Source organism: Chamaea fasciata, unplaced genomic scaffold (assembly GCF_029207755.1).
Source record: "Chamaea fasciata isolate MVZ Bird 193981 ecotype frontalis unplaced genomic scaffold, bChaFas1.0.hap1 SCAF_2, whole genome shotgun sequence".
NCBI classification, from domain to species: domain Eukaryota; kingdom Metazoa; phylum Chordata; class Aves; order Passeriformes; family Sylviidae; genus Chamaea; species Chamaea fasciata.
Genome location: NW_027094087.1, coordinates 112,998,000 through 113,020,900, shown reverse-complemented (window position 1 = coordinate 113,020,900; position 22,901 = coordinate 112,998,000). Strand labels below are relative to the sequence as shown.

General features: G+C 40.0%; 1 protein-coding gene across 6 annotated transcripts in view; it reads right to left on the bottom strand.

Annotated features, from left to right (window-relative positions):
* DSCAM (DS cell adhesion molecule) overlaps window positions 1-22,901 on the bottom strand; it is a 384,919-nt gene that overhangs the window by 190,234 nt on the left and 171,784 nt on the right. For all 6 annotated transcript variants that reach the window (XM_066177133.1, XM_066177137.1, XM_066177136.1 and 3 more), the window contains exon 3: window positions 1,212-1,358. In XM_066177133.1, the coding sequence (XP_066033230.1) occupies window positions 1,212-1,358 (147 nt within the window). The remainder of the gene's footprint in view (window positions 1-1,211; window positions 1,359-22,901) is intronic.

Genomic DNA, 22,901 nt, shown 5'->3' with positions numbered 1-22,901 from the left:
ACTGTCAGATCGGGAAAGTCACCAAATCCTGACTGACCTTTAAGGAAACTTAGCAGCAGGGAAAAGGAGAAAAAGCAATGTGGGGCTCTCAGTGGAATGGTGGGGATATTTATTTAAGGATATGGGGAGAAAGAGAAAGTCTGGGATGCAGCCTCAGTGAGCTCTGTGGGTGTAGGAAAACCACTCTGGATTTGCTCACATGCAAACAAAGGGAGCAGTTATGAACTGGCAGCAAATAAGGGACAGGAAGGGGAGGTGGAGGAGTGCTGATCCTACACAGAAATGTTTGAGAGCAAGTTCCAGACCCAGGCTTGGGGTCAGCTCCTCCTTCACCTCACCCACAACTGGCACTGCCTCTCACTGGGAAAAAAAAAAGGGGGAAAATCTGTATTGGAGCAGCACTGTATTGAGAGCCCTGAGTGTTTGATGACTGTAAGGAACCCAACGGTCCACCTCACAATCAGAAGTTAATTTAAAACTGCAAGGAAAAGTTAAAATAGCCCGTTCACCTCCTGGTTTTCCCACCTGCTGCACAGATTTCCCTGGGACTAAGCCCTGAGCACGGAGAGCTGCCAACCAGCCCTCCTGTCTACCTGCAGCACCCCTGGTGGCGCTGGCACGGGTCACCTTCTTCTTCTGGCTGGAGATCCCTCCTGCAGGCAGGGGAACAGGGTTTTTTCCCCAGGGTAGGAGTGGGATGAATGAAAAGGAAGGTTGAAATGCACCTCAGAAAACCTGGGAGTCCTGAGGTGGAAATATCTACAGCTGAGTGCAATGTCCTGAGCTCCTGCTGAGGTCAAGAGAGAAGGAACAGGCACTATGGGGCAGTTCAGATCAGCCCAAAGCAGGACAGGTACCCTGCCCCTAAAAGTGTTCCTCTTCTTTGGTTACACAGGGAGCTTAAGGTGATTAAATTTCTCTGCACAAACCCACTTTTGGAGGGATAAATCCCATCCACAGTCCCTGTATAAAGTACTCTAAACCTGCTAAAAAAATCACCATGCTGAATGCAGGTGCACCCTACAGGCCTTCAGGAAATAGTGGCTCTGATGTGAAAAACAGATTTAAAAAAATAAAAATTAAGGGTTTTAAAATGGCCCATCTTATTTTGCAGCAGCTCCCCACTTCCATTTGATAGAAACCACATGAGCACACCAGAAAGAGACACATGCTGCAGCATTTCCTTTAGCAAAGATACAGAAAAGGAGCACCTGATACAAAAAGTCTTGCGCTGTTGCTTTGTCGTGTTTCTCCAGTGTATCTGTGCCTTGTGATACATCGGTAGTTGTACAGTCCATCTTCATTCTGTACGTCTAAAATATACAAGGCTCCCGTGGATGTGATGAGAAATCTAGGTCCTGGAAGACACAAGAGTTTGCAGGGTTTGAAATAGCTGCAGGTCGTTACTCTCACACTGAAGGATGGAGGACACAGAGCCTGAAGATTTGCTTTTTTGCCAGGTTTGAAGCTGCCAATTCCAAGTTTACCAAAAAGGTATCAATTCATGTATATTTAATTGGCACTTCATGTGCAGAAAGGGAGGGATCTTTAAGGAAAAATGTGAGGAATGAAGGAAAGAAATTTAAGGGAAACGTCAGGAATGAAGGAAAGAAATGTGCCATGGTCTATATGACTATTAACAAACACACAAGGGGCATCTGAAGTAAAATATGGGGTAAAGAACCATTGCATTGACCCAGTTTAGTTCAGTATTGCAGGATGATCTGTTGCAATTCAGCAGCAGGGCTGTAGGGTGGGAGTGGCAGTGAAGCTGCTCACACATGCAGTGCCTGTGAGTTAAACAGCTCCAATGTGAGGAGCAGTCCCATCCCACCCTGCCCAGCAAAGCCACAACCTCTAAAACCAAACAAGGCTGACATGGCTCAAGGTCAGAGTTTCTACCACTGTTCTCTCAAAATAAAAGCATTACAGTTTAAATTTTCTTCAAATATGACCTTTTTATTATTATTATTTGCTCTAGAATATGTAGAAAATAGCATAGCTTGTATGGTCACGTGCAGTTTTCATCATTTGGCACCCACAGAACTGTCTCTGTTCTGTTTCATGCCCACTTTAAAAGCAAGGACACAAAACCCCCCAAAATCGACACAGTACATGTTTGTTCTATTGCACTTTCCACAATGCAATAAATTAAAATGACGTGTTTAGAATGCACTGTAAACTTAAACCTCACCTGGTTAATATTTCTACTTAAAAAAATAGTGTAGTCTAAGCTCTGTGTGCTTTTCCAAAACTTTTACACTGAGGTAAATGTGAATATCTTTTCCTTTTCATGTCTGCTGCATTCCTCTGTAGATGGCAGCTCTGACAATATATGTACCTGTATCTAGGTATTATAAAACATAGAGGCTCCAGAATTAGGGGAGAAATATACAAGGGTGAAACCAATTATGAACTAATATCCAGTAATATGCAGTAAGAAAGAATTCCTTTTCTTCAGAGCTCTGTTTGAGCAATGACTTTTTAATAATTAAGTGTAGTCAGGATGCTTGCTCACAGATGCATCAGTGGGAAAGCAATCCAGCAGAGAGGGGATGGAAAAGAAATGGTTTCATTACAGAGGGTGATATTCTTTAAACCATAATATATAAAAAAAAAACAAAATAGGGAAAAAAATTAACAACCATTTAATGTCACAGGACTGGTCTGACCCTCAGAGCAGGGAACGCTGAATAAAACAACACCAGCCCACCTCTCCCATCCTTGGAATTATCCAGAATTATTAAATAACCACATCAGGGTTAAATAAGTGATGGAGTTGTTTAGCATGGAGAAAAGGAGGCTCAGGGGTGTTTTATTTCTCTCTAAATCTCCCTGACAGGAGGGGGGCAGCCAGATGGAGTCAGGCTCTGCTTCCAGGGAACAGGGACAGGAGGAGAGGGAACGGCCTCAGGCTGGCCCAGGGGAGGCTCAGCTTGGCCAGCAGCAGGAATTTCCCCATGGAAAGGGTGCTCAGGCCTTGGCAGGGGCTGCCCAGGGAGGTTTGGAGTGCCCATCCCTGGAGGTGTCCCAGGAAGGGCTGGAGGTGGCGCTCAGTGCTCTGGGCTGGGGACAAGGTGGGGATGGGTCACAGCTGGGAGTCCATGGGCTGGGAGGCCTTTTCCAACCTCAGGGATCCTGGGATTCTGTGAAAATAAATCACCATAATTGAAGCATGGAAGGTGTTGAGCTCCTTTGCTGAGCAAGGGAAGGTGTAAAGGGGGAGTGAGAACTGGATGAGAAGTGCTCTCTCCTCAGCCATGAGCAGCACTGAACTCCAGCTGAGGTGGATTTACAGATTTACAGGCTAGAGAGATTCTTGCTTATACAGAAGTCATACTGACTTCATATGCCTCTGAAAATTAAACTGCTTGCATAGAGAAGACTTAGAAACAAAGATATTGTGGAGTGCAGTAGCAAAATCACCTGAATAGGTAATATTTCAGTGTCACAGCCAGATGTCTGAAACATGGCATTGAAAACTTGCATGAAGAAAGCAAAGCTATCTTACATCTTATGTTTTAATATGTTAGTTGTAATGTTTGGATGAAATGATATAGACACATAGCAGCAATAAGTTAAACCAATAAGATATACTGTAACTCCTTGATATAGCGTGCTGCCTTATGCTGAGTGTTTCTTCCTTTTCCTTCCACATTCCCAATTACTCAGAACACCATCTGAGTGTATACATTACTCAAAACCATTTGTGCCACCCTAACCTCTTATCAAATAGTGCTACTCAAGATCTGTACCCTTTATAAGGTCTGTCTTTATCCCTAAATTTAGGTTTGACGGATATTTAGAATTTTGGTGTGAAAACCACGGGATGTTAGACTTTGGTTCACAAGCAGTTTCTGCACTCCTGAAATATTCATAAAGCAAATCTACTTTTTCCAGGGAATTTGTTGTAAGAACTACAGGCAATTGAGGCACAGTTGTCTCCCTTATGCTCTGTGGGCAGCACAAAATGACAGCTTCAGGAGATGGGAATCACATTTAAAGGCTTGGCTTGGGGGATGCAGCAAAGGCAACCCTGCCCTGCTTTTGTTTCCAGCTGCCTGAGCATCAACCAACTCTGCATTCAGAGGGTTCAGACCTGTGCCTGCCCACAGCAATGCCTCTCAGCCCTGCACACACTTTCTCTGCAGCTCAGGCAGGGCTTAAATCAGGTTTTCCCAGCTGGGATGTGACTCTGGTACCAAACCCTGCTGGCGTGGATGTTGGTGGAGAGGCTGCAGCCACATCCCCGGCCCAAGAATAGATAAAAAGGTGTTAATGGGATGGTTGGGACTGTTTTGGTCCCTGCAGTAAATCTGCACATGCTGTGCATTTGTGTCAAGTGAGTGGAGCCTGAACAGCTGAAATGCAGAAATGTGACCCTCACACATGTGAAGGTTTCCTGTAGCTTTCTATTTCTGGGGTCCATTTTCACCTTTGCTAAATACATACAATTCCATTTCTCCTCATAATTCCATTTCTCCATGATTCCATTTGGATCCAGGTGGATTCCATCCACCTTTGGATACTACCAGTGTGCACAAGTTTAAGATCACACAAACGTGGCCAAAGCTTAAAAATAAATTCATTCCTCTGTGCTCTTCCACAGCCCTCACTATTTTCAGATGCTCTGCACAGTTTTGAGAGATGATCTACACAGGGCATCGTTAGTGATCAAATTTGTCTCTCTGCTCAGGATAAGCATGAACAAAACTGCCACAGAAATTAAGTGAGAAGATCAAATTCAGAGCTTCCCTTTAAACTCTAGAGAGCAGTTCTGGAATCACAAGTGGGGTGTGAATTTTGGATGTGGACGAGGATGTGGAGTGGCTGGGTGATGAATTTAATGGATTTGTGGCCTATTTCCAGATCTCGTAGTACTGACTGATACTTGCAGGTGAAGCCTTCCCTTCTCAGCCCTGGCTGCAGTTACACTTTTGGCTCCGTGAGAGCAGACACACTTATTAAAAGCCTGCCACTTAATAAAAGAGGAATGTGAAAGCTTTGCAGAGCCATGGAATTGCTCAGTGTTATCTTGCTGTATTTTCTGGAGAAGTTATGAACACACTCAAGCTATCTAACACTGCTTAGATCATCTTCCTGTTGGAAATTACTCAGGCAATCGTACAATAAAACCTTCACTTAAAGCATTATCTGGAGATTTTCCCCTCACCCTCTTCAAAGATAGCTGAAAGTAAATAGTTATTGCCACACATCAGATGTTATCCCACATTTCCCACCAACAGACATTGTGTGTAATTGCAGGGCGAAAGATTTTCCTTTTTTCCTCTTTTCTTCTTAACATATTTTGCATACTTATGTAATGCTTTTAATAACCAACCCCTCCTTCTCCCGTAGAGATGCGAGACAGAAAAAGATGACAGAGAAATAAAAGGGGAAATGCATGTAATTTCTGTCATCTTCTAAACTGAGAGCATTTTCATTAAACCCGACAGGCTGTCAGCTGTGACAAAGCTGAAGTGTTGAGTGTTCTTCCTTCTGTACTTCAAAAAGTGTTTAGAAAAGCACCAGGATGGGACAGACAAGCTCCCACTGCCCTGTTGATCCAGGGGAAGGCTTTCTTCTTCAGGCACATTTAATTTAATCGCCCCTGCTTTGCTCTAATGAAGTCTAATTTGTTTGACTCACCTGCTTAATATGCCAAATAAAGGTTTTTCTAAAGGGAAAAATCCTTTCAGAACTACTGAAGCTTTTTGTTTGTTTGGCTGTTAGCAGGCTTCAAGAGAGGAAGACAGAGAAGCCTCCTTCACAACAATTAAAAAAATCCACTGTCAAAATATAGCTCATAATTCCCATTTATTATTCCTCCTCGGCAGTGTTTGTATTAATGCCTTGAATACTTGATTATAATAATTCCAGCATCTGATTTTCAGAGATGTTGAAATCTCTTTTGGCTTTCAATGCTTGATGCCTTTGAAAACTTGGTTCAATATCTGGAATATGTGTCTGATTCAAAGACTTCAAAGGCTTCCAGGGACCCTCACTATCTCTTGCCTTGGTAGTGTGGGCAAGCATAGTAATACATTACCGTTTAGCACAGTATTTAAATTGTAAAGTAGAATTTAAACCCAAGGCCAGGCTGGATGGGGCTCTGAGCAAGCTGGCCTAGTGGAAGGTGTCCCTGCCCATGGCAGGGGGTTTGAATTAGATGTCCTTTAAGATCCACTTCCAAGCCAAAGCATTCTATGATTTTATGAAAATTTTAATTCTTTACAGAGAAGCTCTTAGAGGTGGATTCATACAATTCAAACAAGTCAGTGGAAAACCAGGGAATGGAACCCATAACTCTTTCCCCAACATCCAACGTAATACATAACTTTGCCTCACGATGAGACTGAAAAGAAAATATATAGATCCAAGGACTGGAAAGACCATTAGAGTCATTTATTTTCACCTTCCATCCTTTTGCCATTAACCCCTGCCCAAGTCCATATCTGGAAGCTACACTAAAGGTTTTTTAAAAAGACATTAGTCAAGATTAAAGATTTCTTGTAAGTGGAGAACATGTGATAGCCCTGGGTAAATTATTGCAGTTATTCTTGCTTTTGAAAATTAGTGTATTGTTTGGGTCCACCTGCCTTTGCCCCAGTTATTGGATCTTACTGTGCCTTCATTAAAGATTTCCTCCACAGTCAGAAATCTTCTGCCCATTTAAGTCCTTACAGAACACGAGGAAATTACCTCTTGTACCATCTTTCTCCTTAATTAGTTATACAGATTGAACTTCCTAAATCATTTACTGTGAATTATTCATATCTTGAAATATTCCCGTAGTTCTTCGCTCAACACCTTAACAACTTTTTGAAGTTCCTTTTCAAGCTTGGATCTTATGCACATAAATTCAGTTCTGAAATTTCTGGTTCTGTTCGTAGCGAATGCAAAATGTCACCATTTTCCTCTACAATTTTTTTTTTCCACGTATCCATCCAGTAATTGAACCCACCATGGCAAACTGTGATCTCATTTTCAGAGTCATGGATCGAGGGATTTCCCTCCTTCTGTAGATCGGACTTTTCACCTAACTGTCCTAAAACTGGAATTATTGGCATGAAAACCTCAGCGTTCAAATCAAACCTCTTTAACACAACTAACCAAGCTGGGTCACCTTTTGCCATCACATCAATATTTTAACTGTTGGCATATTTTGCCCGCAGCTTTCCTTTACAGAATTTCTTTCCCTAATTGAAACTCTAAATTCATGTCTTCATCTGAGATATTAACAAACAAGGTAAGGAGATGAACCCCAAAGAAATGGGTCTCATTTTCCTAAAGGAAACAAGGAAGAGGCGGAGGAAGCTGGGTCATTTCTAGGCTTGATCAAGGGCCCCAAACCCCACAGTTTTGAAACACACCCCTGATTTTACTGTCTGCTGACCAGTGCCCTGAATAACCTACTGACTTCTTTAAATTTGAGTGGCGTTAGCAAATCATGTGTTCATTTCTCCAAGTGAGAAGAGGTCACATTAACAGTTATGAAATTGCTCTTATGTAAGGTTTTAATGTTTTCCATTAGACTGCATAATATTAGAGATTAAAATAAAATTCTGTTTAGGTTTCCTATGTGAGATTGTTCTCATGTATAATTCATAGGAAAATGTGAGCACTTTCCTGTCGAATTAGCACATCATATTCTTGTAGGAAAATGAGAATATTTTAAAATCACATTGTTAATTATTCTTTAATCATGCCCTTTTCCCCCAGCATGCTGGTACTCTTTAAATAGGGGCAATGTTACCCTCAAGATGATTTAAAAAAATCATATTTGATTTTTTCCTTTGTTGGAAGCACATCTAACGGCATTGTGTTATTGCAGCCTAAATTGGGTTGATCGAAATTAAGAGAACAGATGGCTGTTCTAATCATGAGCCAAATGGTAATACAGAACAAATAAACTCTTGCCAGTGGTACTTGTCACCTCCACTGGATAGAAACGCTTCTGCTAAGCAAGTTTTCAGTGTGACCTGTGCATGGAAGGGGAGAGAACTCCCCACAGAGCCAAAGGGGACAGAAACCTATAACTCAGTTTTGTGGCAGTGCTACAACATCATCCTCAAACAAACCAGTCTGCTGCTCAGGGCATGGGAAGTGTGCTAGAACCTGCTTAAACTGTGCCCTGCAGTCACAGCCCTGTGACTTTTGACACAGCCCTATTGTTACCCAGCCCAAAGATTTGATGAGGGAAGGAGATGAGGAGGGAAAGGCAAGGATTTCGCTTTTCCAAGTATCACTCATTCCATGTACTCAGCTTTCATGAGATACCTTGAGAGGACATCATGACTCATTTCCTGGGAGAAAAAAATGAGTGGCAAAGCTCTTGAGGTGCCACCATAATAAGATGTTACTCATGAGGAGTTAAGGTATTTAATATTCCCCTTTTTTTCCTGACACAAGGAAAGAAAAAGCCATAAAATCCATAGGAAGCATTGTCCAAGGCGAGGGAGGCTGCTGTGCTATTTGGTCTGTAATTCCATGCTCCTCAAAGCTCACAGAAATGTGGCTTATCATAAAGCCAAGCTTGCAGGTCTGAAGTTTTCTTCAGTTCCAAAGCAGTTGGTTTTCCCTTTTCTTTGTGTTGTTATGGGCTTTCCCCCCCCAACCCCGCCCCGCCCAGAATTAAATTTGGGAATTTATTAAACAAGCCAGCAGCCTTACATGAGATGTTTTCTATTTTATTTAGACACAAAACCTTTTTAGTCTTCAATAAAGAATAACCGAGATTATCTCTCTGCAGAGAGCTAAGGATATTCATTAATATTTCCAGTCCTATGACCTGATGTGATTCCAGCTGTAACAGTGATGGATTCACAACTTGGCAAAAATTGTGCAAAACTGACAACTCAAAACTAAGACATCTTTTTCTTATATCATCATTCTTTACCCTCCCTCACCTCCTCTTCCTCAGTTAGAGATAGAAGCACCTGTTTTAGTGTCAACTTAGTCTGAATCAGGGTTTATTGTAAATAAATCTGTTCCTTGTCAGTCACTCTTCCCCTCAGTAAGTGGAATTCAGAGCTGCTCAAAGTGTGGGAGGCCCAACCCAGCCACCATCACCGTGGCTCTAAAATGCCAAGCAAAGCAATGGAATATTTTCCACTTGATTCTTCAAAGATTAAAGAGGAAAAGATTAAAAAAAAAAATTGCTGTTATTTTGGCATCTCTATCTCTAAGGAATATCATGGACCAGCAATGTCCTTCTGCATCTTTCCAAAGAAAACGGATCTAGAGAAATTTGGATGCCGTGGTGTTTGCTCCACTCCAAAATGTGTCTCTGTTTTATAAATGGGAATTATGCCATAGCTGTAGTTCTCCAGATTTCCTTTGATGTTTTGCATGAATTATTGCTACCTGAGACAACAAAGCTGCATATTTCTTTCCTATAGAACCACAAGGTGAATACAGCTGGGAGAGAAAAGGAGACAGAAAGACAGAAAAGGAAATAAAGAAAGAAAACAAAGGAAAAAAAGAAGGGGAAGGGAAGGGAAGGGAAGGGAAGGGAAGGGAAGGGAAGGGAAGGGAAGGGAAGGGAAGGGAAGGGAAGGGAAGGGAAGGGAAGGGAAGGGAAGGGAAGGGAAGGGAAGGAAGGGAAGGGAAGGGAAGGGAAGGGAAGGGAAGGGAAGGAAGGGAAGGGAAGGGAAGGGAAGGGAAGGGAAGGGAAGGGAAGGGAAGGGAAGGGAAGGGAAGGGAAGGGAAGGGAAGGGAAGGGAAGGGAAGGGAAGGGAAGGGAAGGGAAGGGAAGGGAAGGAAAGGAAAGGAAAGGAAAGGAAAGGAAAGGAAAGGAAAGGAAAGGAAAGGAAAGGAAAGGAAAGGAAAGGAAAGGAAAGGAAAGGAAAGGAAAGGAAAGGAAAGGAAAGGAAAGGAAAGGAAAGGAAAGGAAAGGAAAGGAAAGGAAAGGAAAGGAAAGGAAAGGAAAGGAAAGGAAAGGAAAGGAAAGGAAAGGAAAGGAAAGGAAAGGAAAGGAAAGGAAAGGAAAGGAAAGGAAAGGAAAGGAAAGGAAAGGAAAGGAAAGGAAAGGAAAGGAAAGGAAAGGAAAGGAAAGGAAAGGAAGTGGGCACTGAACAAAATAAAGTTGCAGTTTTGGCTTTGTAAATTGATCTGAGTGAGATTATCTGCTGAGTCAAGTGCAGCTTTGAGTAGGAACAAGAGTTGTGGTTCCCTGTTGGTTTCTCATTGAGACAGGATGGGGCCTGAGCCCAGTGGTCCAAGATCAGGCAAGTCCTGACTGCTGGTGGCAGCTGCATTCCTGGTTTTAGCTGCTCTAAATCCAACAGCATCATGAGTTTATTTGTGCTTCTGTAATCTCAGTGTAAGGAAAGACATTATGCTCTTCTATGTGCAGTGCTATAATTTTCTGAATGAGTTTGGCCGTTTTGAAAAAGAGGCTGTAAATTACCCAAATCAGAACATAATTTGTTGCCCTATCTGTGTTTCTGAGACTGCAAAAATGTATTTCGTGCCAACTGTCCACACCAATTCCCTTATGTTACATATGCAATCTTCAAGTTTTATAAAGAAGGAATAAACTTGTTTGTTTGTTTTGATTTTGTGTTGTGTTGGTTGTTTTTTTCAGATAAGGCATAACTTGATGCAGGAGCTGTGCTTTTGTGTGCACAGACTTGGTTTGGTTCATGGTCACTGTTTTATGGTTGAATAGTATAGACCTGACTGATTACACAATGTTTTTATTTAATTGTTCCCCCTCTTAATCTTTGATGAATTTATTAGGCATGAGGAGCTACAACTCTCTACCTGCTGTTGTTAACTGTCATCCTCCAGGATATTGAATAAAACTGCCATAATCTTTAATGCCTCAGTTTTAGATGATTTGAGTGCTTGCATACGTTGCTGTAGAAGCTGCTTTCCTCATTTCAGCTGGGAAGCAAGCAGATAATTTTAAATCACCAGCTAGTTTTAGGGGCTCTGCTAAAAGAGGATTCAACTTTGCCCATGATATATGGAGCTGTCTGGAGGATTAAAATCTTTTTCCTCAGGCTTTTACTGGTGCATCCCACATAAATAAATAGCCTGGAGCTGACCAGTGGCTTAGCACAAATAACGTAATTCTCTGCTCTTTGTATCATCAAGGACCATAACCCATCTCCCCTGTAAATTTAAACACAAGCTCATTAATTAAAGAGAAAACCTCCATCTCCTCTGGCCTGAACGGCAGCTGCTTTAAGTCACCACCATCAAATGTGCACCTTAATAGTTTTGGAGCTTTGAAGTCATTGTATTTCCAGAATATAAAGTGTTATGGACAACATGATCAGAGTCAGTCACAGCCCTGCAGACACAGAATTCCAACAGCAGCAGAATTATTTTTACTGGGTGCACACAGCCAGTATCATCCCACAGTAACTCCAGCAGCTGCAGCTCTCTGGCCCCACATGTTTCACCACCTTTACTCTGCAGGTAACTGTGAAGGCAATGGAGCATCTCAACCTGAAGGAATAATTTTTACGAGAAATTTATCATAGCAGCCACTCCCTTCCATGAAAAGATCTATTCAAAGCTTCCCAAGACACCTGAGCAGTCAGAATTTTTTATCCAAAGCATGTGCAGTAGCAGACACAAAGCCTCACGTGGTACATTCTGGTGTAGTATTTTTATTTTGAGAGCGCAAAATGAGGGGAAGTGAAACAGGTTAATTTGGTGTTATGGTAATGACACGAGAAGGAATTAATATCTTCCTCGCTCAATTTGAAAAAGTAAACCCGTGTTTGGATAAAAAAATTATTCAGAATATTCACTGTGGGAGGAATCAGCTCCACTAGGAATTAGAGATAAAATAAATAATTTCCCCTGGAGATTCTTGGCCAGTCTACTGGGAAAAGAATTCAATGCTCAGTGAAAAATTTCTAAAATGAAGAAAAAAAACCTGCTAATGATGTACATTTCTATCTATTTGAACAACACAATAGTGTTAAGTCTATGGGGTTGTTTTTCAACAGCCCTATAGAAATTAAATTTTTTTTTTACAATTTCCCCTTACTATAACAAATTTTCCTCTACTTTTCTCTCTCTCATACACAATAATTTTGTTTCTCAACATAACCAGCTGTTATAAGATGGGACCTTACTTCTGTCTGTTCTTTACCCTTCCCACAGGCACAGAGCTCCATGTTGTGCATTTTGTGTATTTAACTATTCATCTCTCAATGCCACTCACACACCTGCCATTTTAAAAAAAGAATTGTCTCCTGGTGAGCTATTCCCATATTTCGTGACTCAGTACACATTTTCCTGATTATGGAAACACACAAAACCATTTGTACTCAGTGTTGCTTCAGAACAACAGATGCAGCAGTGTTTAAAACAGAAAAAATAACAATAGTAGTAGCAGAAGTATGTTTTGACTTTTCTATACCTTAAAATAAACAAAACTCCTGCCATCCATGATCCAATGAAATCATTCCATAATGGAATATTAGAAAAACAGCATTTAAATATTACACAAGTCACACAGATTTCCTACATTGCCAGAGGAAAAACATAACCCACACTGATTTAAAATTGAAATAACCGCAAGCAATTCCCGAGAATCTGTTTGCAGACTGAGTTCTATCAGCATGTGGGGATTTAACAGACCTCATTTTTTATAGGTTACAAAGTTTTATAATTCTAGCAACTTCTCAATAAACAGAAACACTTTGAATGAGAGTCATCTTATAGCAGTGTGAATAGATGTGGTTTTCACACTATTTATTTTCTGTTTGCTGACATCTTTGTCAAACTAACTTTGTAACAATGAAAAGGGTTCAGTAAATATAACTTTTCAGCAGGGAGTAAATTCACAGTGTGATTTATGCTGAGCATCAACTCAAGATTATGGGATATTTCAATCCAACTTCATTTCAAAGATCTGTGTGAGGTAAAACTAGGAAGGATGTGTAATTCCATATCATCTCATAAAGATTACTGTGATTCTGTGCTATTACTTTCCTTAGACTGGAAACACAAAGAAAAGATCATTATAAACAAAACAAGCATCCATCCTTTAGAATAAATCTATTTTAAGGTTGTTTTATTTCCTTCTCTGAACTGCTCAGAGAATCATGACTTGGAAGCCCTTCCAAATATCAAGATGATTATTCAAATATGCCCAAATGCATTCCTAAGATAATTTTTATCATTTGCCAATTTCTATTTGATTGGGAAATTGAGGCACAGTGAAGCAAATTGATTTGCCTAACTTTATCTTGTGAGTCTGGGGCAGATTTGGGAAACCCAGTTCTGGGTTTTGAGTATCCAAACATCCTTGCTTACCCCTCATTTCACGTGAAAACCTGCCAGATTGGGTTCAATCCTTTACGGAGGTGCACAACAACGGCACAATTTGGATGTGTAAATGTCTCTGAACAAGTTAAATACTATTATTGTTGTTCTCTTTCCACTGTCAGAGTGTTCACCACTGGGCTGGACATGTTTTGTTTGCACCAGTGCTCATTTTCTGTGAAGACCTCAGAATAAATTACTTTTAAAATACAGCCTTTGGCCAGATTAATGTTTCAGGCAAGCTGTGTTAAACATTTTTCTGCTTTTCCTGAGCTTTCCTTGTACTTACAGATGCAATTAGCCCTACAAATGGTTTAAAGCATCTATTTTGCTAACGCTTAGATTTGTTTTAGAGTTGCATTGCATCATTTGTTAAGCAGCTAGAGTCTATAATGTGTTCTGTTGTGTCTTTTAAATGGTGAATGTTAAGGAAAATGAGGTGTTTTAGGAAAAAAAAAAAACACTGCAAACTCATATTCTACATATGGGACTTTAGTCATAAGTCACTGAAAGCATTTTTTGAAATGCTCACAAAACCCTTTAGAAAGTCACACAAAGCATTTTTTCCACTTCCAGAAATTATTTTCTTCAGGGAGCATAGCACTAGGTTATAAAAACCAACCAAATAAATACATCCAAGAGACACAGACCTGCACCCTAAGAACTTCCCTCAGCAGTCAAACTCTCTTTCCTCATCTCCACAGGCCATTAAAGAACATGTTGAGGCACAGAGTGACCTTGCCAGCACCAGATGACATTAGCACAGATGGCCTTGACCATGTTAATGACATTTCCACGTGAAGATCCATACCATTGACATTTCTTTCAATCCCAGAAGCTGCAGGCAGCACGAAGTTGCCTAAACAGGATTGACCTGACAGAAAAGCCCCCAGGTGTGCAGCACACTGCAGCAACCCAACACATTCAGAATAGCATTCCCACCAGGAATCAGGCACATCCAAATCCTCTGGCTGATGCCTTGGGAAGGCTGACCTGAAACAGAGACTGCACAGAGCTAGAGAATAAAGTAGGTGATGGAGTTTTGGCTTGTTTTCAACTACTGCCAAAGCTGAGATTGAAACATGGGAGACGCAGTTTTTGACTTTGGACCTGAATGTTTATTATTTCTTATCTATTTACAGATTCACAAACGGTGAGCTCTAACTAACAAGTTAGAGAAATGAGGTAAAATGGAGTGCTTCTAACTCTTTCCAAGGTTATTTAAGAGCTAATTACCCAATAACAAGGTGACACCTATATTATTTATATTTCTAACCCACTAATGACCACCCAAGTCTCGCAATGTGGACACTTTTCATGCAATTACAGAAAACCACTCAAACCCATGAAGAAGAAGGTGAAGAAGAAGGACTCAGACAACACCCAAAATCCTCCATCTTGCCCCACAGACCTTACCATATACTAAAATCCTAAAATCGAAGTTTCCAGAATTCCAACAAGTAGGTATTTATTGAAAGGCCTTTAGGCTCCACCTTGGGCAGCGCAAGACCTGTGTACAGCTTAGTCCCAAGGTGGACTAAGAATGGTCACAAAATGGATGACCGGTCAAAAGGTCTTGTATTTTTATCAGTTTTGGTCCATTTGCATATTGGGGTTTAATTGTCCAATTACAGCTTCAGGTTGTGAGGTCCCATCCTTCTTATTTCTCTTTTCAGCCCACGGTTGTTTGTGCTTTCGGGCTGAAAGTTGTCTTTGGTCTCCAGCAGAAAAGGGATTTGTTTTGTCTCCCTACTCTGTGAAGAGAGCTTACTGACACTGAATATGAGGCTCTGAACCGCACCCCTAGGCAACACAGAACCTGAGAAACATGAAAGCTAAAATTTAAGGCATCATGGCACTGCTGGAGATGGAGAACAATGGCCAAAACTGTGCATGGAATGGCCACCACGATCATCCAAAGCACTGTGGGCAGCAGGTCCAGGGAGGGGATTCTCCTCTTTGCTCTCATGAGATCCCACCCTTCTGATCTCCCAACATCAGAAGGATATGGAACTGTTGGAGCAAGTCCATAGGAGGCCATGAGGTTGATAAGGGGTTCATAAGTCGACTGGGGCACCTTCCCTATGGAGAGAGGATGGGAAATCTGGGGCTGTTCAGCCTGGAGAAGAGAAGGTTCTTTGGAGATCTCACAGAACCTTCCAGTGTCTGAAGGGGCTGCAAGAAACCTGGAGAGAAACAATTCACCAGGAACTGGAGTGATAGGACAAGGGGGATGGGCTCAAAGTGAAAGGGGAAATTTAGGTTAGATGTAAGGAAGAAATGGTTCCCTGTGAGGGTGGGCAGGCCCTGGCACAGGGTGCCCAGAGAAGCTATGGCTGCCCCTGGATCCCTGGAAGTGTCCAAGGCCAGGTTGGACAGATCTTGGAGCACCCTGGGACAGTGGAAGATGTCCCTGCCCATGGCAGGGGGTGGATTGAGATGATCCCTTCCAACCCAAACCATTTTATGATTACCACATGTGATCCAAATGTGTGTCTTGTTTAAGCATGGGACCATTGGCTCAAAAGGATTTTAAATTATGTACCGGTGGTCTGCTCTTCTTATTTGTGCTTGTCAGCTCCCTAAAAAGGGATGTGACTCTCTGCCAGTGGTGCTTCCAATGCATAAGGTCTGTGAGAAGTACTCTTTTTTGCACGAATTAATCTAAAGTAAGGATATTCACCCAATTTGCTTCGATGTACTTCTTTCTCCTGAGTAAACACAGCAGAGTTTTGATGTTTTACATGAACATTCAAAAAATGCTGGTGTCACTTCGATAAGAACATTTAAAAATAATTATCCTTATTTTTCAAAACTAGGCAGTGGAAAAGTAATGAAGAGAAAGCTCTGAACTAAAACTACTTTTCTTCCCTTTTCCTGATACTCAGCTTTAATCTGGGTATACTCTTTTATGCAGTCAATGGCTTAGGGATGTGAACAGACACAAATGAATCTTAAAAAAAAGAAAATTAACGTGGCAAAATCTGACAGCTGTATGGCATTTATTCTAAGCAAATTCTGCATTCGTTCAATCTCTCGAACAACTGTTATTTGGGTCAACATTATTGCTTTCATAGTTCACAGTCTTTATCTCCTAGGAGAAAGCCAATTTTTTTTCCTTCACTCCAATCCTCTTAGGCAGAGCCCCAAGAGTCTGTATCACTGACCTGAGGATTTGCATTCTACACCATGTCCATGGTCGGGACACACTATGTCCCTCCCTGGAGGATTTCCATTAAAAAGGTGGAACACACATGCAATCCCTGTAAATTGAACCTCCTGGACTTTTTTTAGTTCTGAAAAGGGAGCACTGTACAAAGCAGAGCGCACGGCAGAGCAAAGACCAGGGAAGATAGGGGGGAAATAAAGAAATAAATAATATCCCAAAGATGCAAAAGTCAATACACCGTGTTTCATTTCTTTTTTCTTTCTGACAGGAGCTCTGGCCCTGGAGCCTGGTCAGGGGCAGCTCAATAATAACGATCTAAGGCTGGTCTTCAATAGAGACTCAACAGCTGACAGCTCTTCTGTTCAAATTGACAAGGGCACAAAGAAAGGCTTGAATAATTAATTGTGAATGGTTGGATGTGATTTGATTGTGTGACCAACCTGTTACATCGACTTGCCTTCACCTAATCTTTCAAAATGAGATATTAAAGCTGAAACTCTGCTATGCCTCTTTCCTATTACCTGGTTGTCTCTTGCTCTGTGGTAGAGCCTGCAGGATGTGCCCTCCATGAGATGGAAGGTGGTGAAGGAGAGCCCTGATCTCACTTGGGTGAATAGGACTCTATGCTCCAAGCCTGCCTAGTCTCTATTAAAAAGTACTCTTAATTTCTATTATGTAGATGCAGCCATCAAAAAAAAAAATTAAAAAAAAGCCAAGGATGGGAAAAGAAAGTGGCATCAGCAAAGGTAACAGCTATGCACTAAAAAACTTCTTCCTACCACAAAAAGAACCAAAAAACCCAACCAAACAAAAAATAATAAAAAAAAAGGAACCAAAGCCCCAAAAGATCCAAACTAAACCAAACCAAAGGAAGTCCTAAAAAACCCTAAAAACCCAACCACCACCCCCTGAAACCCCCCCCAAAAAACCCCCCCAAAAAAATCAAAACCCCAACACCTGTCTCGCTTAATTTCTCAGACATTTTTTAGCTAACTTTTCACAGACGAATTTCCCACTTAAAGAAACTGCAGACACCTGAACATTCAGAGCCAAGTCATACGATGAGTACAGTCTCAAACATAATCTGCATTTATTTTTAATAGGGACAGAATATGTTAACATGCATGACTTCAGCATTGTGTTTAACTCAGATGCTGCTTTCTCAGCAATCCTCAAGTATAGATTGCACAATAAATCTTTGTCTAACTCGTTCTTCACTCTTGGGTGCCCGGAAGAGTGGGTGTCCAACAATTTCTGGTTGCTAAAATTCTTTGAATAAGTGAAGGAAAGATCACCATTTCAAGCTGCCCAAGGTCTGCAAATGTGTAGTTAAATGCTGGTTCTGTATTTTAAGGAGTATTTGCTGCAGTTAAATGTGGTTACAATGGTAAACTGCACCTTGGGAAACTGAGAATCTCTGTGATTAATCAAAAGTGAGAGCCAAGCTTCTCTCTCCCCTTATTCCGACAAAATTCTCACCGAGTTTTACTCTGTATGGAAAGACTGAGTATGGAGGGAGTATTTCAAAGTTTGTTTGATAACTCATCTTCTAAACAGCACACACCACTTAAATGAAAGAGTCTGATAGTTCAGGGCAGTCCTGATCATTTCACTGTGTTCTAATCCCAGCTCATGGTCTACAGAACTAAAAGAGTCTCCAGTGCTTAATTACAGGAAGAAACCTGTCTTTATGAGATATGACTTATGTGTAAGGTCAACACTGGCTCTTAAAAGGCATTAAGTTTTGAAGAAGAAATCAGGGTACATGGAAGTAGAACATTAGTAAGATGCTAAAATTTTAAATTACCTTAATTCTTCCTTTCAAACAAATAATACTCTGTGGACAGGCATCAGCTGTTTTTTACCAGACTGTACCCTGTGGTACATATGAGACTTACTGAAAAAAAAAATATTTTCCAACACTTTAAGGAGCAATATTTCCTAAGACTATAACCTCTGTTAAATATTTATACATTAATCTTTATTTTTATGTAGGAAAATATCCTATATATGCATGTGTGCACATGCATGTCCCCATCATGTGGGTGATAAATAATAGAAGGTCTCTCTTTATGTTAAATTATGGATGAGATGTATAATACATGAATTAAAGTTAACAGAAGGAAAAATCATTCACACACAAGAAGCTGGGGGAGGAACTAACCCCTGCAAGAGTGAGGTGGCAAACAATTCACATTTTAGTCCAGAAAAGCAGATCTGAGCATTTCATAACTGGACAGCTTTCTGTGCTCTGTTTATGGAAACATTTTCCACCAAAGAAACTGGAAAAAAATTAATATGAAGAAATAAAATGTTACTTGACCGAAATTCTATTGAGAATTTGGCAGGTCCAAGGAAGAGCTGTGGAAATGATTCAAGAGATGGAAGCCCAGTTTTAAAATGGTGGCCTAAGGAGACAAAGATTTTAGTTATGAAAAAGGAGCTGATAAAGAGAAATAACAGCTGCCTGAAAGGTGAAGGAGAGGGTTTTTAAATTATCAGGTCAGTTTATATCTTCATACCCTATCAGAAAGTGAAAACAGAATTCATTGGGCATAGGCAGAAGATGGAAAATTCAAGCAACAGGGTATTCACAAAAAATATCACAGTTCATGCAGAAATTACAAAGTGAATACAGGAACTCTCTGGTAAATTCCAAGCAGAAATGTGGAAAGTCAAAAGAATCTGAAAGGTTCTTTAGGAAGAAAACAAAAACAAAAACAAAAACAAACAAAAAAAACCCTCACAAAAAACAAAACAAAGAGAAACAAGAAACAAAAGCAGGACATTTGTCTTTCCTATGGGAATTTCCACACAGTGACAAACTTGCACAGAAGAAGAATTGGTCTCAACAGGTGCTGACAGCCCAATCCAGCATCACATGAACCAAACACTAAAAAAAATTTGAGATTAAAGGAATCAGGATAAGAAATGTATGGTAATTTTAGATCTAGATCAACATTTCCACTTATTTCTGAAATTCCTGGTTTCAGTCTGGATTAGGACTGATTCTATGTTAGAAAATTAGTAGAGGTACTTATGATTTCCTGCAATTTCATTCTTTCAGAATTACAAAAGCATGAATTCTCTCTCTTTTTTTCTTTTTTTAAAATTTATTTTTATGTTAATACAAATCTATATTTTACTAATTTTCTCACACTGGTCCAGTTTATTTCTTTTTTTTTTGGTGAAGTGGTCACAGATGTCTCTTCAAGAATGAGTACAAAACCACAAATAAATAAAAAAAAGGTGCTTCGTGATTAGTTCCCTTTCTCTAAAGCATCCTTGATGTTCTCTGTGAATATTAATTCCTAGCATTGGCCCCAAATGCGGCAAATTTTAATCTTGAAACAATGAAATCATTGCTTTATTTTTGCTCCTTGTTCTGGTGTCATAAATCTGAGAAGGAAAACATTTTGTAATTCTGTCTCTAGCTCAGAGGTTAAAATTAGTCTTAAATTCAGCTTACTAATTATCTCAAGTAACTGACTGTACAGTGACCATTTTCTAAAAATGAGATATTATTCCATCAGTTTGAAGGGATGGAGGAAGAGAGGACTATGGGTGCTTTGATGGAAGGTCGGACATCTCTGAGCTACCAATGAGACACAGCCATGAAAGAACCTAATTAGATTCTAAGATAAAACATGAAGAAGCAGCAGCACCATTGAATAAGATAAGAGCTCATCTAGGATATCATCTGTAATCCAAGATGATTTTGTTCACACAGGACATCTCAAACTACAACCAAAAATCAGATATAAAAGCACTCACAGAAAAAAAGCCTATTTTTTTAGAGACATTTAAAAATTGGTTTATTTCTTCTGCCAAAATAAAGGTAGCAATAAATGTGTGAATAATAATATTACAGTGAATAACAAAATATGTATGTTTGGGTGTATACACCAGGGAGGGAGAGGAGAATTGTTCAGTTTAAAGAGCATTACTGGAATGAGATTTAATGGCTTTGAGTTATCCATTAATAAAACTTAGTCTAGACAATTGGAGGAGATTAGAAGATTGGAAGATGGAGAATGTCCCAAACAGAGCATGGGGAAATCTGCTTGTCCCAAGGTGGGGCCTGGGATGGAATTTGCCATGACTGCGTAACACAGTCTGGGAGTTTGGGAAGCTTTGGACATTGAATTTAAGCAAAAAATAATATATGTATATATATATATATGTTAAGATTTCTTGGAACTTACCATATTTTGTTGTTACTGTGCTTAAGATCCAATCATTAATCATAGAGTTTAGGAAATTTTTGTCCACTGGGCTCTTCTTTGGTGTATCTATTTCCTTCTGAGCTTCCCCTTGCTGCCAGGCAGAAAACAGCAACATTCTAAAGTGTAAAGGCTTAAAAAACCCTAAAGTGCTTAATTGGCATCTGTTGTTTGCATGCTTAGGATTATGAATCCCCTCCTAATTTGGGAATAATAAAGAATTGTGGTACCAACCAGACCAGCAAGGTCCAGGAGCTCTTGTACTTTTCTCTGGGCCACTTGGGAGTTTATTTATGAGAGCTGCCTTACCATGGAATTTGTAGGATATCAATTTTTCATCCCTCCCCTTCATTGTGCCATATTGTTTTGAGCAGGTTGTTTTGGTTTGTAGTTTCTTGGGTGTTGGTTTGGTTTGGGATTTTTTTCTGAATTTAGATTCTGAACAGCACAAGTTTCAAGATTTGTTGAGGAAAAGCTTAAGGAGTGCTTTTAGTTTTGTGGAGTTTTTTTTTTTTTTTTTTTCAGATTAAGAATAGATGTTCTGTGAACTCTTCTGAGTATATATTTATGTTCATGGAACTGAACTTGATGACCCAGGTCACTCTTTTCTTAAATTCTAATGGAAGCTGCAGTTATTTTTTGCTTTTATGTCCCCATTTCAGCTGAGTTTCTGAAAGTTTCACAGCTGGGAGTAAAGCGAAAGATCAATTTTCTTTTTTCTTGTGAGGTTTTTCTCTCTTTTTTCTCCCCAGTTCTGTGCAAGGAATCACAAGGGCAAAACCTTTTAGGAACTTGGTTGAGGAAGTTCACTTCCTTCCAGAAAAATTGAATGTCTAATCTGGCATAGTTCTTGCATTTGTTTGCAATAGGTTAACAGTGATGCACTCTGAACACAGAAAATTAAACTGTTTGGTACTTCTTGAAAATAAGATCTTCACATGAAGGTTGTACTGTGAAGTCTTTTCACAAGGAGAATTATAAGAATCTCTATTCCTGCCTTACATCATACTTTGCAAAATTCAGGATTTGTCAATGCACAAAAAACACCCCCCCCCCAAAAGAAAAAGAAAAAAAAAAGAAAAAAAAAAAAGAAAAAAAAAAAAAAGAAAAAAAAGAAAAAAAAAAAAGAAAAAAAAAAGAAAAAAAGAAAAAAGCCTGTACACAGTGAAAACCACTGGGTTTTTTGTTTTGTTGTTTTGTTTTGTTTTCTAATTTACACCTTGAATACTGTGATTATTTTTGTCACTGTGTCACTGAAAAAGAATAACCACCACAATATTTCTGCTGGTCACTGCCCTTAGTACAGGTGTCCTGATTTTTGGTTAGGAATGACTGATGCCACTGCATTTCTGGAAATGCAGGTGAAAACCAGATGAAGCAGAAATGCATGAATTTCATCACCAAAATATCAGTGTGAACCTCAGGAACATACAAATGCAACAAAAGACGTTTGCTACTCAAGCTTTCTTGGAGCTGCAGAGACATAAAGCATGTGTAAAATAATATATTTATCCAGACAAACTAATAACACCAAGAGCTGAAGTTTCATGATGGATTCCTGGATAATATTGGCTGGTTTTATCTCACACCCACAAAAATATTCAAAATCATTTCCCTGAGAGCTGAAATCTACAGTGAGCCCAGGAAATCTACAGGAGGTCTTTCCTCTGGAAGAAGACAGTCCTTCACTCTCAGAATCATCAGAAGAATCATCAGAACAAAGCTGAAAAATATGCAAAATGGATGATCATAAAAAGATTTAAATCCTACAAGGTTCTGGACAGAATTAATATGTGATGTCCCAGCAGTCCATCCTCTAAGTAAATTGGGAGCAATAATGACTCAGAGAGCTCAGTCATCCCCTGCTGATTTTAAAGACAGAAAATGAGCACGACTGTTCACAGGTGGGTGAACACCAGACCTCACTCAAAGACAATGCTCCAGTTTGCTATCACTTAGAAAATCCTGAATATTAGAAATGAAAATGTTATTGCCTGTTGTATATAACCCCAAAGCTCCTTTGAGCCGGGAGCCTGAGTTCTGTTCCCAAAACCATTCCCTACAGGTCATAAAGTACCTGCAAATCTCTCTTACGTTGCTCCTGGCAACAGGGAACTTAAAAAATTAAAACTAAGACTGTGAGAGCAAACCAAGCTATGAAATACTCATAACGCACACCATTAATTGTTATCCTGTTGAGCATAATGACTTCTAAA